Below are 18508 nucleotides of genomic sequence, written 5' to 3'. Positions count from 1 at the left end.
TTCCCGACTTGAGCCACCCAACTCAGGAGTGAAAATCCAAGCCTGAGTCTGTCTCTCACAGGCTCAGAAGGATGTTGAAAGTATCGGGTTGTAAACAGTTGTGTTGTAAACTGTCCATTTACTTCTAAGATGAAAAAGGGTTGGGGTCAAGAATAGCTAATCAGCAGTGTTACCAGGATGCAAGGCTAATGTATTTCATGTTGCCATGGAGAAGAGTGCAGAGGAGGCTATTTTTGATATCACGTTACAGGCTTTGCTACAAATCAGTGAACATCATAAACAGATGAAGTGTTCTGTGTGGTTGGCAGAGAGAAGCTGCTGTTTGTCTTTGCGAACTACCACAGCTAGATACTGGAGGGAGATGCAGGTCTCTAGTTGAAGAGAAGCATCCCATTTAAGAATTATGGGAGATTTGTCCTGGCGTGGCCAGAGGGGAAGAATCATTGGGACAGGCCTGACTGCTGGTAGTGAATTTAAGATGCTCTCCGAAAACTAAGGGAAGCATCTGGATGTGGATGTGGTTACTTGAAGTTACAGCTTGGTGAAATGGGGAAATGCGAACCCATTGGAAACTGGGAGTAACCATGAACTGTTAGCTATAAGGACTATAATTCTGTGGAGAATGTGATAAGAAAAGGATTTGTTTCCGTGATTTAAAGTATAAGTTGCCTACAAAAAGAAAATATAGTGTTTAGACAATAGTGCTTTTAGTCATTTGTTCCAGTAAGAGTTTTAAAATCTGAAATCTTATTGTGTCATCCTTTTTAGCTATTAACTGGTAGTTCAAATTTCTTTTTAAACATCATTGGTTTCTACGGGCATTATAATAATTTAAAAACCCAATGCCTGGCAAATGTTGCTGTAAAGACTATTGGGTTCAAACCAGTTACCATTTTGTTCCACTTTTTGGACTGTTGTTTGTTATTCATAATATAGGTCTCCTAAAAGACTTGACAATAATTATTAGTGTTGCTAGCAATCTTTGCCTTCTTCAGTGGCAGCCTGGCTGTGATCATATGGTTATATTGATATCTCAGCTGCCAGAATTAAGCCAGCAATGGCCTGTTGTTGCAATCAGCATCAACAACTTGCATTTGTATAGCACCTTGGAATGTAGCAACATTTGAAGATCATTGTGACCTGAGGTCTGTTGCAAGACTCTTTAACATCCGGGCTTCTTAGTTCAGTTGATCACTTGAACACAATCCTGTAACTTGAACAATATTTATGGCCCTCCCTACTCACCAGTTGTTTGACGCACATAAAAACCTACTAATGTTCTTGAGAGTAGACGCTGTTTTGTACAGAGGGTTGTGAGGCTATCATTGGTACCCTGGATTAGCGATTGAAGCAGAGAACATGCCCATTTTTAACACTTTCACCCCAAATGGACATGCTTCACTTACTGAATTCCAGAATCATTTAGTGTAGTTTTATGAGAGTGAAGACTTTGAGAGGCCCAAGTGTGCAAGAAGAGCACTGCTGGAGTTTAACTAGCTAAAACAAGGAAGCTTCCCATTGTTTAACTAGCCTGGGCCACCATACCTGTTTGGCTTGCTGGGTGAGAGATTTAATTAATCAGCTAACCATTCCGTCACAGCTGCAATTGTGTGGACCTTTCTGAATCAGAGCATTAGACCCAATCTTCAGTCACAAAGTGCATCATCATGGAGTTAATGTGACCTCTCCCCCCCCACCCCCCCCCCCACCACAATAGTGATGTAGTTTACCTATTGCTGCAAGAAACATTGTTACTAGTTGGCAATTAGGTCACTGATAAATGTGAATTTGAGCCCTTAGCAGGTACCAAGAACTCTTCAAGTGGCACAATGATTAGCACAGTTCCTTATAAAATATGATAGCCTGTTTTCACTGTCCCCCTGATCACAGAATGGAGATGCACATGATATCTCATCTCGTTCTATCATCTGGAGGTTCGGAATGTCCCTCTACAACCGATCGCAATAGACTATCATGAATCTGACTACCTTTAAATTTTATTGTAAATTACATGAAGATTTCAACTGCTTGATTTTTCCAACAGCCACGGAAGAAAAGAGAGAAGTTGCAGATGAAGCAGCTAAAGCCTGGCACTGACACAGAATATGGTGTCCTAAATATCCAACTTACCGGCTATGACATGACACTTGTAGAACACTACAGTCAGTACATTCACCGGCTCTGCAATCAACTAAAGATCAAAGTGGAGGAAAGGTAAAATTCAATGCTAAATGAATCACCAGTTTGCAGTCAATCACAACAAATTGCATTTATATAGCTTTTAACATTGATAAATGTACAAAAGTAATTCAGAGAAATGTAGTCAAGGAAGTAGAGATTTGGAGGGGTGAGCAAAAGCTATCAAAAAGTTGGATTTTAAGTAAGGTCTTCCAGGAAGGGAGTGAAGGGGTTTAGAACATCAAAGGTGGAGTTTAAGACTAGGGTTGAGCATACTGATGGCTGCAAAATTATTGTGGCAATTGGAGGGCCTTAGACTAGGCATTTGGAAATCTGATAGTGTATTTGTAAATGAATTGGTAGAGAGTCATGGATTTCAGCAGTCGTGTCAGGTAAGAGTTAAAAGATTCTCCTTTTTAGCCTCATTAAAAATTAAACAGTGATATTCCCCTCCCCCAAGTCTTGTTCTATAAACAAAATTACAGATGCTTCATACATGTCTTCATTCACTCTGTCCCTTTCTCCCCACAAACTGGAGAGCAAATGATATTAATATTTATAATTTCATGTTTGTTCTAATATTATTTTGAATGTTTAGTTTTATTGAAACAAAATATGTAGAAGTGCTTTTGCTTTTCTTTTCCACAGCTATGCAATGCCTACTAAGTCCACTGAGATCTCAGTGTTGCAGGAACAGGGCACTAAGATGAATGTGGAAGGTGTTATTCACTCTCATGAGAGAATTGTACAGGTATTGTGTGTTTTCTCCACTTAAAATATTTCTCATATTTCCCATTTAAAATTTCTCCAGTGCTATGCATTTTTCATTAACACAAAAGGTAGAAATTAATTTTGCTCCCAAGCTGTGCTATTGCCACTCCAAAAAGTCGATTCACAGTTATAGCCCTGGATAATATGTGTTTTTTTTAAACCTCTTCCTATGGGAACGTGGTTTATCTGGCATTGCTTAAGTCAGGAATACATTAATTTGTATTAAGCCACTTACTGGCATAAGTTGTATCTTCGAGCTGCTATTTAATTAATTTTAACAGGAATTTTCAAAGTAATTGGTCTCATCGCTCTTGGCACAAGGAGAGTTAAGATCTAAGTTGATTTGAAATGCAAATTTCATTTTTTTAAAATAAAGGCTACTGGATGCAGAGAAGTGACATCTATTTTTTTTTGCTTTATAAGAACATCCCTTTTTTATAACCTAGTTCGCAGTTAAGTCATTCATTGCAGCTTTAGACAGTCTGAGAACAAAGAGGAGTAAGTCTGCCTGCTATTACTATCTTGGTAGAGACCAGTACTTTTTTTAAAAAGTAGACAAAATGCAAAAGTCCCAGTTATTTGCTATAAGAATGAAGCCACAAGATTCCACAATTTAAAAACAGAAGAATTCTTTTTACAAGAATCAACAAAGCAAACACTCCTAATATCCAGAATTAACACTAGTTAAACATGAAAATCTTGATCAAATTTAAACTATAAATTATAACTTAAATGGCAGATACAACTAAGACAGATCTTACGAATTAGCTCAGCAGCCCATTCAGATTTTAGTGATCATAGTGGGTTACAAAGTCCTCCAAACACTGTCTTCCTCACGAGGAATCTCAGCACCCCTCCTTCTTGGAGCTAATCTGATCCTCTGTCGACAGCAGTGCTAAACCTATCTGAGTTCTACGGGCACGGTCTTTGTCACAAATGGTACATGTCTGCAGAAAATACTCAGCTCTGGATGGCGTAGATCTGCTACTTATCTTCAAGTAACAGAAACAGCTGCAGCAGCTTATTCTTAGCTTCTGAATCTAGCCTCTTCTTCAGATTGTCTGTTCTGCTCCAGTGGACAACTGCTACTGCACAACTTGGACTGATCTGTGTCCTTTTATATCTTTCAGCAAGGTTTGATTTCCCAAATTCAATTTGCTGCTGTTTTCCTTAGAGATTGGGAAGTTTTAGTTTCATTTCTGTATTTACCTTTTCTGCTTCCCTTTTAGTTTCATTTTCAGTTCAGCTCCTGTTTTGAAGTAGTGTCTACCTCAAAAACATCCAAATTAGATTTAATAATATAGATTCCCTCACACTACCAACTGAAAGTCTACAGAACCTGCCCAATCTGCTTTACACAAGAGACTTGGACTGTGTGCCAGTGTTATGCGATGAAGCTCAACCACTTTCACTTGAGCTACCTTTGGTAGTTTCTGAAAATCAGATGGCAGAACAAAATACCAGACACTGAGATGCTTACCCAAACTGGAATGCCAAGCATCCACACCATATTGAGACAGTCACAACTGAGTTGGTCATATAGCCACTCGCTTAACAAAGTGAAATTTCTACGGAGAGATTGAGTCTGGGGTGCACTCTGATGACAGTCAAAAGGAAGCGCTACAAGGACACTCTGAAGACTTCACTTCCGAATTTTGATATCGACTTCAAGTCCTGGCTGAAGCTGCCTGGCGCAACCAAATAAGTCTCCTTCAAAAGCAAACACCTATCAGAGGCAGAGAGGAAATCCCAAGCCAGCAACTCGTCAAAGACTCAATTGTTTGCAGTATCCTGTCCGATTTAAAGCAGAACCTTCAGGATGCATATCAGTTTTAGCAGTCACCTACATACCCACCAGAACCCTGCCAAACACCTTAGATAACGAACATGGTCATTTTCGCCTTGAACACCATTTGGCCTTTTGCAGTGAATGCAATCAGAATGTCCTTAGTGCACTCCATTTCTGCAACCAGTTTTTAAAATGATTCCACAGTTTTCATTCCTACTGTCTGACTTGACCTGCTCTCCAAAAGCTTTAATTAAATTGGTGTTTAAACACAGGGAGTGAAATTGCAGTACTTACACACAAAACAATCCAGAAAAAGTTCAGCCTTGTCCATTCAAGTGTAACCAAATTTTTAACAATGTGATAAGCGTTAATATTGTCAATCTCTTTAGCACTCTGCAAACAGATGGAACTTATAATGCCATGGAGAACAGTGCAAACAGTCTCTGCGATCAGCAAATAAATTTCTTAATGTCAACGTATCATTGATTGAACTAGCACCTGGGCATCCTTTATATATAATGGGACCATGTAGCATGCTGTGTAATTTATTTTATAATTGTATATTAAGTATTTTGTAAATGTTGAATGAACTTGTACAGTATTGATTTTTTTATATCTTAAATTTTCAGGTTAGTGGTTTGAGTTCAGCTCTCGCCCCAATTGTTTTGGAAGTCCTTAAGACTAATCAGCCAGAAGGTGTGCAGCTGTGCATCAAGGAGGTAAGTGCCAAAGCTGATCATTTTGGAAAACTTAGCAGCACAGTCCAATTAATCTGCAAGCACAGCTGTTACTTCTTCCTTTTATATTGAATCTGTACTTTAAGAAAAATCAAAAGCAAAGAAGTCTCAGGCATCATTCAGTCCAATCAGTACTTTTTCTCTCTAGAACTGCACAGAAACAGAGCATTTTACCTAACTGAGCTATGCCAGTTTTTATACTCCACACAAACTTACTACTTACTCCCACTCGAATTACCTCTTGTCCCCCCGCACACATAAAGCTCCATTCCATTCTTCCTCATGTATTTTTATAATTGTGGATAAACTATTTTTTCAAGCACTCAACTGAAATTCCAACAGGCTGTAACCGAGCTTGAGGTTTTAAATAAAATGATAACCACAACTGGAAATGCTCGCACGTGCACAGGCATGTGCAGTCCTTCATTTCATTTTGTAGCTCAAGCATATCCAACATTTTTTCCAGCCTGTGTTTATGCATTCTGATACAGTCTCTTTTCCTCTCAACAGGTTGAGATCTTTTTGTTTTCCTTTTTGCTGGTACTCCCACAAGGTTTTATTTCCTCCCTCCTTTGATTCTCCTTACAGCTATTCCTCTATTGAGAGATAAACAACCTGCTGCGGGTCTCAGGTATTTGGCAGTGCAGAATACTGACCCTGGATATCAGTTTTTCCTTCCTGAGCTGAACTATCTGACCTCTGCTTGGCACATTTGCTTTCTCCAACACCACCGCTCCCTCTCCATTTTGATTGAGAAAGTGGGTGCAATTGATAGTCATATTAATTTATAGTAGTGAGATGGAGAATTTCAACAGCAACCAAATTTTTGTGTTTCAAGCAACTGAGTGTCAGATTTGATGTTTCTTGTGTTTGATTCCTATTTGTAATCCTCCATTCCTCCACTTGTTGCACTCTCATTAGATTAAAAAGTGCAGAGAAAGGAAAGAATAGCTAAGGAGGTGGATGAGATGAAAGTAATAGAAGTCTAAAAGGTGAGAAAGTAAAAGAAATAGGAAGACAAAGTGTGAAACCTAACAAAACAGAGATTTTAAATGGAGGCAATCCAAATGATAAAATTTGATTGATTAGCCTTAAGTAAGAATCATGAAAGTGCTACCAATATGAAGTTTGACATTTATGTTCAATAGATTTCTATCATTAAAGAACAATCAGCAGTGGAAGGGTTATACTGTAGAGCAGAAGCAATTATTTAATCCAAAGGGAAATTATGTCAGGTGACTGCATTGACGTTATAGGAGATGGTCTCAAGGGTATTCTCTAGCTGACGTTGATTACCATGTACTTGGGTTTTTACCACACCCATTGAGATTTTGTCAATGCAACATTTTTTGCGGTTTAGTTCTTAGCAACAATACTAAGTTCTGTTGCTATTTAGAACGTAAGGAGATAAGAGCATGAAACATTATTCAGTTCATTATGACATTCAGGCCCATGTACATCTCTTTAAGCTTTATATTTATTATAGTCTTTTATTCTGTTGTATACATTCAAGTGGAGTAACTGAAACACCTTTACAATTTACTTAACAAATACACTTGCTGGTTAGCTGAACTGCATTAGAAAAATTGTAGAGTCTAACTCACAGGTTCAGAATAGAGAAATGGAGGCAAGAATCCTCAAAAGCTTGAAAAAAAATGAAGTTTCTAATATATCTTGAATTTAACTGTCTTTTTGGTCTGTTAGGCTTAGTAAACATGAATTTGTATTTTTAAAAAGCAAGATACATGGGTATCTCTCGTCCCTTCCTTTTTAAAAGCAGAATACTGTTGATGCTTAAAAGATAGTTTGGAAGAGGAACAACAGAATGTGTAAGCTGAAGGCAGGGGGTGGGAGTGTTGGGAGAGAAGGGATAATGAGGAAATTTTTGGTATAGGGACCATGTTGAACATTTTTGGGCTGACTGAACTCAGGGAACAACCTAGTTTGAAATTCCACTGGAAATTTCCGTGTGGTTATCATATGAAGTTTATATCTGAGTAGGCACCACTTGCCAAAGAATAAATTTTTTCCTGTAGTTTAGTTGTGTATATGTTAAAATGACAGTCCCCGAATGATTTTGTTGATAAAGTTGCTTAGCCTCATTAAAAAATATAAAAACTGAAAAGAATAATTTGTAGATAGAAGGAACACTTTGAGCAACTCCTCAACCCGGTGGACACACCCTTACAGAAGGTAGTGCCAGAATCCTCTGGTGAGATCAGATCTATCGCTGTTGCTGAGGTCACTGCAGCGGTAAGGCAGCAGAGGTAAACGAGATGTTGAAGGTGCTGTACAATGTTGGGGTGTCGTGGTTGACGCGCCTCTTCAATGTTGCATGGAAGGTGGGGGCAGTATCGCTGGGTTAGCAAACTCAGGTGGTGGTCCCTATCTTTAATAAAGGGGATCAGAGGGTGTTTTCCAATTATAGAGGGATAACACTCCTCAGCCTCCCCAGGAAAACCTATGACAGAGTGCTGGAGAGGAGACTCCAAATTCCGGAGGAACAATGCAGATTCTGCCCTAGCTGTGGAACAGTGGACCAGCTGTTTGCCCTCTCACAGATATTTGAGGGTTTGCTAATCCGGTCTACCTCTGTTTTATAGACCTGGAGAAGGCGTACAACCACGTTCCTCGGGATATTTTGTGGGAGATGCTGCGGGAATATGAGGTGCCGGTGCCGCTTCTGTGTGCTATCAGGCCCCTCTATTTGCGGAGCGAGAGTTGTGTCCTCATTCTCAGCCTTAAGTCGAATTCATTCAAGGTGGGCGTTGAACTCCGCCAAGGGTGCATCTTGTCTCCACTCCTGTTTGTGACTGCATGGACAGGATATCAAGTCGCAGCTGAGGTACAGAGAGTATCCAGTTTGGGGGCTTGAAAGTGGCATCTCTGCTGTTTGCAGATGATGATGTGCTTCTTGCTTCATCCGACTGTGATCTCCGGGACGAACTCGAACATTTCGCTGCCGAGTATGACGCAGCTGGGATACAGATCAGCATCTCCAAATCTGAGGTCATGGTTCTCTCCCGGAAAAGCGTGGGTTGCTCTCTCCAGGTGAGGGGGGAGCAAATTCCCTTATGGAGGAATTCAAGTATCTCGGGATCTTGTTTGCAAGTGTTGGCAGGGAGGAGCATGAGATTGACCAACGGATCGGGACGAGAGCTGCAGTTCTGCGGGTGCTCTACCGGTCGTGCTGGTGAAGCAGGAGCTGAGCTTTAGGACAAAGCTTTTGGTTTACTGGTCAATCTACATCCCCATCCTTGCCTATGGTCATGAACTGTGTGTAATGACTGAAAGAATAAGATTGCAGATACAAGCAGCGGAAATGAGGTTTCTCCGTAGGGTTGCTGGGCATACTTTCTAGAAGAGGGTGAGGAGTTCGACAATCCAGGAGATCCTCAGAGTGGAGTCGCTGTTCCTCTGGTTCGAGAGGAGACAGTTGAGGTGGTTCAGGCATCTGATAAGGATACCCCCTAATAGGCTCCTGCTGGAACTGTACTGGGCAGAGACCTCGAGGCCAACCCAGGACACGCTGGAGGGATTACATCTCTTGGCTGGCCTGGGAACACCTGGGAATATCCCAGGAGGAGCTGGATCTGTGGCTGAGGAAAGGGAAGTTTGGTTGACCCTGCTCAGCTTACAGCCACTGCGACCCTCCCCAGGAGAAGTGATGTGAAAATGGATGGAAAAATCATTTGTAGGGGAAGACCTTATTACAAAATTTTATAACTGCATAATTGATCATTATCCTCTGCACAGTTAGGTAAGATGCATTGTAAATGATCCTGTTAAATTCACTCTGAGCTGCAGACTATTGGGTGCATTAATACATACAAACACACAAATTAGGAGCAGGAGTAGGCCACACGGTCCCCCAAGCCTGCTCCGCCATTCGATAAGATCGTGGCTGATCTGATTGAAACCTCAACTCCACATTCCCACTTACCCCTGATAACCTTTCACCCCCTTGCTTATCAAGACTCTATCTAGCAATGCCTTAAAAATATTCAAAGACTCTGCTACCGCCTTTTGAGGAAGAGAGTTCCAAAGACTCACGGCCCTCAAAGAAAAAATTTCTCCTCATCTGTCTTAAATGGGCAACCCTTTATTTTAAAATAGTGATCCCTAGTTCTAGATTCCCCCACAAGAGCAAACATCCTTTCCACATTCACCCTGTCAAGACCCCTCAGGATCTTGTATGTTTCAATCTAAGTGGGATTTTAAAACTGGCCAACTGATATTTACCTCAGTTTAATGGGAGTAAATATGGATCAGATTGGATGCATGGTCCACCAAACCACCTCCAGTCATTTTTCTCCCTTCCTCAACAGAGGTGTCTGTAGCTTTTATTATTTTTAAAATGATTGATCTTGAATTGGATTCTGAGATGTTAGCCAACTCTTGGCTTAATTTTCTTGATCTTAATAGCTGGCTTGGCTACTTCTAGCATATACTTGTTCATTTAGTCATTTGTACATGTTACATGTGAATAAATGCTGAGATGAGGTGTGACTTGGCCAAATGAAGATATATCTGTATTTAAGAAAGAAAACATTGTTGATCTGGAAATATAGTGATGTATTTACATAGAATACAACACAGAATCACACCATTTGAACTAGCTGATCTATGCTGGTGTTCATACTCAACATGCACCTCTTTTTTTTTCTAAAATCTCTTTCCACTTCCCCTCTGCATCCCTCTATTTCCTTATGTATGCATCAAGCATTCCCCTAAATGCATTAGTACTATGTACTTCAATCATTCATGTGACAGCAAGTTCCACATTCTGACCGTCCTTTGTGCAAAGAAATTCCTCGTAAATTCTTTATGGTACAAACTAATCTAATATTTATGCCCCCTTCTTCTGGACTTGTCCATAAGTAAGGTTTTATATATTTATCCTTACGAACACTTTGTAATTTTTATCTATCAGTTCTCCTTTTTCCCAGAGATAAGAGCCTCTTTCTTGATCTTGCATCCTTTCAATTCTGGTAACATCCTTGGTATCTTTTCTGCATTTTCTCCAAAGCTTCATTATCCTTTTTGGTAATATGGAAACCAGGACCCAGATTCTCGTTACCAGGTCGGATGCGCAGAGATGGGAGAATTCCTGGCCCAGCGAACCTGACCTTTAAAGATGTCTGCCCCCATGTTGGATTTTCAGTCTGGGGGCAGGGGATCTGGATTAGAAGTCAGGGCGGGTGACCCTGGAAGAACTGAGGAGAATGCCAGGTGCAGAGGTGAGCTGGGTAGAAGGCCTACCTCAGAGCTCTGGCACTGTGCCCAAAATATTAAAAAGAAGAATAAACCATGAAACATCCCTCCAGCCCTCAACCCTCCACACTCCCCATGCCTCCACCCACCCCCATGGGCTCTTGTAGTCTCCATTCCAACCTCTGGTCCTCCACCCACCTCCATGGCCCCTCCTACCCTACACACCAACTTATGCCCCTCCACTCCTGCCCCATGGCCTCTCATACATGACAAGGTACACCCCTCCACCCAACCACCCCCCTGCAATGGCCCTTTGTAACCTGCATGTCAACTTGGTGCCAACCCATGCACCCCCACCCACCACTCTTTGCCCTTACAACTACCATGTCAGCACACCTAGTATCCACCATGGGCAGACATCAGGACCCATGCAGATATGAGATAAAATAAAGTTCTATAAAATAAGTATCTATTGCAGATTTCACTATATGAAGAAAACACTCATTCATAAAAACCCATTTACTACGTTTACATTCCTTCAACTGAAGCCTTATAACAACAAACATTGGAATTCATAATCCTACATCAAAGAGTCTGTAAGCGCTTCTAGCTGTCAATCAAACTGAAATAGCAGGCACCCTACTGTGATAATGAAAGGTTGTGATATCTGTCATGCAGCAATAATCCAGTAATGGAAGATCTCAGGCTTATGTCAGCAGACAGAGTTAAATAGGAAACAATCATTTTTTTTTAACATTCCAGGAGACATTTATTTCTCAAATACTTAAAGGGCAGGTCTTTTAAATGCCTTGATATGTCCCTTTAACAGGTGCTTCTGATACTTTTGACAGTTGATTTTGATTGATCTATTGACATTTCTAATGATCTTGACAGTAATGAGTTTACATGCCTTTTACACACATTTATGTCTACTTTTAACAATTCCAAAGGGCACCTTACACCGCCGCCACCCCCCCCCCACCCCCGTGTGTCCCAGGACCATATTCAAAGGGTTACCTTCTCAAAAGAGGTAGCCTGGGTATCCAAACAAATCCACAAAACTCAGACCTGCTTTTGAAGTGGATTATAATCCTGGCCCCTATTTGGGACTTTTCTGGATCAGGCATACTCCTCAGGTGATCACTCTCACTTCAAGTTGAGAAGGATAGACCTCACAGTTGCTTGATTGGATGTGAAGAACTGATCTAACTTTCTGCGAAGGAAAGGAACCCGCAAAGAATATTACCGTCCTCCAGATAGCCTTTTTAACAAGTTTTAACTGGATTATAACAGCTTGGAGATTATAAGGCTCCGGGCAACTCTCCTTAATAACTCTCCACTGAACAGTGTACAGAGACAAGTTCTCAAGTTTGGATACAGAAGACTATATGAGACAATATATTTTCTAAATTATATAAAAGATTATGAAAGAACCGAACGTGTAATTCACACTTGATTGGAAAGTTAATTGCAATGTTAATAGTTTTATGATTCAATTCATAAGAAAAGACTGACCTAGCAGGAAGCTATGAGCACACGTGCTTGTCAACATCCTTAGAGCTTAACAAGATGCTGAGAGATGCAAATGGTGGTAACGTCATAGCCACACAATTGTGTCTTAAGATTAGAACTAAGTTTTCTGGATTCAGTTGACAAGTGATTTAGGGGCATCCATAGAAAATAAGGTTATCCATCTATAGATTGTGGTAACTTACAATAATTATTTCCAAAATCTGTATCACCAATGCCTTACTGAGATGATGTTTCCATGATTTTCAGGAGCCAGTTCCTGTTTTTCATTAACTGTGCCTTGTGTTAGGGGATGAGAACAATAAGCCTCAGGATATTGGTATCCTTGAGCGCACAAGTATGCCCAGGCATGTTTATGAACTTCTTTTATTCTTTCAGGCAGAGGAACTCTACTTTTAATTTTCTAATCTCTACTTCATAAGATTAAAAGAGGGCTTTTCTTATAACTGCTTATTATAACTTGATTGCTTCACACATTTACTAGGTCTAAGCTGCGCAGTTTGGGTTTCACACTCCAAGGCTACCAAAATTTGAGTGGAGGCAGCTGATTATTTAAATGGCCAGCTGCCTATGTAAAATGCCCATGCCTTGCCCCTGCGAAAATGGCAATTGCCATGTTTGGTGACAGGACTTAGGATTTTTGGCCACTTCTGCTATTTTCATCACGATGGGGAGCCTCTCTGTTGTGGCAAAAATCTGGACCCAGAACATTAGTTAGACTACATTTGGAATACTATCTAAAATGAATAATACTTTCCTGCTTTGTATTCTATTCTTCTAGATATGAAATCTTGTACTTTGTTTGCATTCTTTATGGCCTTCTCTACTTGTGTTGCTACTTTTAGTGATTTATGTATCTGTATTCCCAGATCTCTTTACTCCTATAAGACCATAACCAAAGGACTCTACCCCATGTACTTTCTTAACTTCCAAGAAAAAGTTGTTTCCTCATTCTTTCAACTAAAATGAACTATCTCACACTTTGCTTTCATTTTCCATTTAACCACTCACACTGCAAGCCTGTTATGTATTCCTGTATTTTGTTAGTCTTTTACATTATTAGCTTAGGACTTATTAGTTAGCATTATCTTCAAATTTTGACAATGTACCTCCAATTCCTTAATTCAGATCACTATGTATGTGGTAAACAGCAGTGCTCCAGGCACAAGTCTCTGCTGAAAACAATTCCCTCTTTTTGCCTGTCTGAGAAACTTCTCTCCATTTTCATTCAATCCATTTTGTGACTTGGCACCTGATTCAACTTGCTTTGACCATTGCCATGAGCCCTCACACGGCACCTTATCAAGGCCTTCTGAAAGTTCATGTATACCACATCCATCGCTTCACCCTTGTCAACTCTTGTTATTTTTATACCATATATAATCATTTTCAGACTAGGTCTTCTATTTTTTTACTGAGAGAATTTGATTTATCTTTGTTAGCATCTATAATTATTCACATTTTACAGAATTGTTGCAATCATTAGAGGAGAAATCCTTACTTTAGTCCAGGTTGGATTCAAACTTGGGTCACAGATGTAAAAGCAATTATTGTACTCCAATAATTATCAGAGATTATTTTATTTGCATAGTTCAGATTATTACAGGCATAAATTTAAAATGAGAATTTTAAAAATTCTATGTTGGAGTTATATTTCAAGCAGTGTAGCCTTGGAAAAGAGGTAATTCTGTGACCTCTGAGTTTGCAGTGTCATTAAATTTCTGCTGACTAAAAACAAAAGATGAATGACATCTAGTGACATTCTGGGGACTTCAGAAATGCTGAACAAATTGACATTCCCCATATTGATCGTTGGAAGTGGTGCTGGTCACATGTTTGCTTCTAAGCAAATGGCAACTGCTCAGGGATGCCAGTTCTAAGCTCTACTGTTAACTCTTTCGGAACACATTTGTGGAGTTTCAAATTGTCTAGCTGCACAGTGCATTTCAGCATTTGCAATGTCACATTTAAATGTTGCATTTGTTCCTTAACTGGTAAATATGCTTGCAATTTTTTTTTGAGGAACCCTAAAATCCTCACTGATTTATATCCATTTTATGATACTAAATATACATTGTGTCTTTGGATCAACATATTGTGATGCATATGGCATTATCTTGTGAGGCATTTTTAAATATTGAATCAGAATGGTAACCATATTCATGCATATAATGATGTCCTTGAAGGAATGGAATATGACACCCCACAAAGTCTGGTTTACATATGATTCCAGTCCTTTGTTACATAGTTGACTCTTAATTCCCTCAGGGTAACTAAGGATAGGAGATAAATACTTGCCTTGCCAGTGTCGCCCATGTCCCGAGAACATTTTTTTTTTCTAAATTGCTCACAAAGTCAGTTCATCCCATAGAACTTTGGCTTCTCTCCCTCGTAGAGCAAGATGTTATCCTAGGCTGTTTTAATATATCTCCTAACATTCAATTCCAAAGCAGAGTATGCAGAAGCCTGGAAGCATTTCTATTACCGTTAGCCAAAAAATTATGTGCAGCATAGGCAGGGGAGCTAAATATATGTGAACATCATGGTGAACACATGCACTGCACAACTTGAGAACATCCATCATTTCCTGTCTGATATAAATTAATGTCATAGCCCAATAAAAATTAATAATCATTGTTATTTATATGATTCATGTCTTAGGTTCCAGGCCTTGATCTATGCTGACATTTTATTGCAGTACTTAGCGAGTGCAACTTTGTTGATGAGAAGTTAAACTGAAGCCCCCATCTTCCTGTCTCCAAGACATTATTTGGAGATGAGTAACAAGTTCTGCTAATGTCCTAGCTAATATTCTACCCACAACAAACAGCACCAAACCCAGATTAATCTACTTAATTTGCTGTTTGTGGGATTCTCCTTTTTTGCAAATTGGCTGCCATATTTAATGGGAGATGTGGTAATGTCACTTGGATAGTAATCTGCAGGCCCAGGCCAATGCTCTGAGGACATGGGTTCAAATCCCACTAAGGCAGCTGGTGGAATTTAAATTTAATTAATGAAAAAATCTGGAATTGAAAGCTAGTATCAGTAATGGTAACCATGAAACTATCAATTCTCACAAAAACCTTTTAGTTCACTAATGTCCTTTTGGGAAGGAAATCTGCCATCCTCACTCAGTCTGGCCTCCATGTGATTCCAAATCCATAGTAATGTGATTGACTCCTAACTGCCCTCTGAAATGGCCTAGCAAGCTACTCAGTACAAGGGTAATTAGGGCTAGGCAACATTGCCTAGTCAGTAACAAAAACAAAAATAGCGGGAAAAACTCAGCAGGTCTGACAGTATCTGTGGAGAGGAACACAGTTAACGTTTCGAGTCCATATGACTCTTCATCAGAACTAAGGAAATATAGAAATGTGGTGAAATATAAGCTGGACAGGGCAAAAGAGAAAAGCGGAAATCCTGTCGGAGAGAAGAGCAGTACTTCTTCAAGGTAGGCATTCCTGGAAGAGAAGTGGCAGTCAATTAAACACTAAGATAAAAGCAAAATACTGCGGATGCTGGAAATCTGAAACAAAAACAAAAATAGCTGGAAAAACTCAGCTGGTCTGACAACTTCTGCGGAGAGGAATACAGTTAATGCTTCGACTCCCTAAGACTCTTCATCAGAACTAAGGAAATATAGAAATGCAGTGATGTCCGCATCATGAAAGAATAATTTTTTAAAAAATGCTTTCAAAACTACATCAACAATACTTTAAAAGTATCTGACCCAAGCCATGATGAATTTGTAACTCTTGATATTGCGTTGACAAGCTACTTTGCTGCATGGTGTATTACATAGGAGCCCAATTAAGTCGTATGCACATGCAGTTCCAAAAGTGCTTGCTAGGTGATGATCTGGAGTCAGTTTTCTCTCCGTTCCACAGATATACTGAAACTGCCTGACCAGCGCTTCTGCCACCCTAGCTGAAATTCGACTTGGGACCTTCCTCATCTGTTATGGTTCAGTTACTCACCTGGTAAACTAATTGAAGCTTTGGAGGAGTTCCCGATATTGTTTCATAAAACATTTTTTCTCCATGGTTAGGTGGGTGTCATGCACTTGCAGAAACCAGTCACTATGCGTGGGCATCAAAGCTACTGAAAATCCCACACAGATGCATCTCGCTTTCTAACGTCCAGAGAGCATTGTTTGACAGCTTAATGACCTCTAAAGCACATAGGTTAGCTAGCAAAAACCATACAGCTTACTAGCACAGATCTACCAGCTGCTTGCTGAGCACCATCCTATTTGTTTCTAGAGTTATCTGGAACAGAGTGGGAAAAATCTCAGCCTCTGATTACAGATCTAACTTCTCAGGCTCTATTATTGAGCAAGTTTGTTGGCGCAATCATCCCCTGCACATGAATTGTTGATATAGCCCCCATCTCCCATCATCATGCATCTCATCTTTGAGCCACCTCAACCTAAAGAAGTATCTTTTACCTTGTTCACCTTCACAAGGAAAATAATTGTAGTTGGTTACTTCACAGCGCACATGTAGATTTGACCCTTCAGTGGACAGACAGGAAAAGAAACCAAAATCTCTTCATGAACGTCATGGTGAGCTGTTCACCATGAAATTTGTGATTGGATTTCTACCAGCCTCATGATCACAGCATAGGCACAGTATACCACAGGGAATAGTGGTTCCATGAGTTGGAAGTACGGAGTTGCAGCAACAGTTACTTCCTCCCTACAACCCAATCATGATATTGGACCCTTTAAATAGAAGCACTTCATCTCAACCCAACCACCATGGTAATCCCTTTCAATTGCTGTTGTGCCAGGTTCCAGAGTTTCCTAATCAATTTTGACACGCCTGCCTCCAGAATTGTGGAAGGATCTTTGCAACATGACAAGCCACCTTGATGTCCTTGACATCAAAGTCTAGTGCAGTGTACCAAACTTATTTGTCACCAACTGCTTAATTGGGAGCATTATGAGACCCTTTGGCAAAGATATGCCAGTTGTGAGGTCAGTATAAGCTGAAACCCTCTCTCCCTGCAGCTCCTTTTGTGTCACAGCTTCACCTCAGGCTGGTTCTGGACTTTACACATGGGCTGCAGAGAACTCTTTAAGGAGTTCCCAATCATGAAGGAAAACTGCTTAGACATGCTTCAACCAAAACTATTTTCCACATTGCCAAGGCAAACGTGTGGATGGAGGAACTTGAACCCTGTTATATGCACCCTGAACTTTACAATAAGGATGTGAACAAAACTAAGTTTATCCAGTACTGAACATGTGGAATTATAGGCAAATGATCTATTTTTGTTTAATTTCTCTAAAATCACTTATTTTGATTAGTAGGTTGTGAATTGCTGTAGAAATGCTGCAGCAAAATTAAAACCTGTTTAACTCACAGATCTGAAAAAATGGTTGAAATCTCTTCCCCTCGTTAATACCAGGCATCATTTAAGAAGACTAATTTATTTTGTTAAATTTTAATGAAAAAGACTTAAAAGCTGAAAACGTTCTAGGTATTTAATTGTGAAAGGGATGATCCAAATTTTTTATTGAGGAATATCATCGCTAATCTTGACCTCCAAAATGCAATGTTGATTATCCCACATGGCAAATAATTATTGCTTTTCACTGTTTTCACAGCATACTGAAGCTGATTTCAATGCCCGGTTCAAGGCTCGACCAGAATTAGAAGGACTGATAGCACAGATAAGTTAAGAAGAAAACTAGAAGGGAGGTGACCATTTTGGCTCAAAGATCATACACCAGGCCAGAGGCTACTGTATGTGGTGACGTCGGGAGCTGTGATTATTACATATTATTTTCAATCATTGTTTCAAGGACTTGGGAGCAAGCAGCTAAAAGTAATGTACATGAATTGTGTGATATGTTACTAATAAAAAGGATTCTAAAGAGATTGTCATTTAATTTACTTAGTAAAATCAATCAGCAGTAAAGACATTCTGCCTTGAAACTTTTCACCACAATTCAGTTAGCCACTTCATTGCTTTCTGAATGTGCACCTAATTGAGTTGTTGGAAAGGGACTAATAGTATATTGTATAGCGCTCCCTAGCAGTTGGATTAGAGTGTTTAATAACTTTGACCGTCCACTTGCAACAATAAAATCCTGTATATCCTGTTTTTAAAAAGTTGTATGCAACCAGCTGACTCCTAGTTTCACATGCCCTATCATGAATAGAAATGGGTGCAAGAAGGAAAATTGATACATTTCAGTAACTTAGTCAGGGGCTCAAGTGACATCCTAAAAATGGAACAGTTTACAATTATTATCTGAATGCTGAGATTAAATTGCGAC

The 18508-nt window shown here is 39.8% G+C and overlaps 1 protein-coding gene across 1 annotated transcript in view; it reads left to right on the top strand.

Moving 5' to 3' along the window:
- The window catches only part of mrpl48 (mitochondrial ribosomal protein L48), a 36637-nt gene extending 18530 nt beyond the window's left edge, over positions 1–18107 (top strand). The window contains exons 5-8 of the mRNA XM_041198609.1: positions 2045–2214; positions 2827–2929; positions 5368–5457; positions 17834–18107. Coding sequence (XP_041054543.1) covers positions 2045–2214; positions 2827–2929; positions 5368–5457; positions 17834–17908 — 438 coding nt within the window. The 3' untranslated portion in view covers positions 17909–18107. The remainder of the gene's footprint in view (positions 1–2044; positions 2215–2826; positions 2930–5367; positions 5458–17833) is intronic.
- The last annotated feature ends 401 nt before the right edge of the window (positions 18108–18508 follow it).

This window comes from Carcharodon carcharias, chromosome 11, assembly GCF_017639515.1.
Source record: "Carcharodon carcharias isolate sCarCar2 chromosome 11, sCarCar2.pri, whole genome shotgun sequence".
In the NCBI taxonomy this organism is placed as follows: domain Eukaryota; kingdom Metazoa; phylum Chordata; class Chondrichthyes; order Lamniformes; family Lamnidae; genus Carcharodon; species Carcharodon carcharias.
The sequence above is the reverse complement of the archived record's forward strand: the minus strand, read 5'-3'. Positions and strand labels throughout refer to the sequence as shown.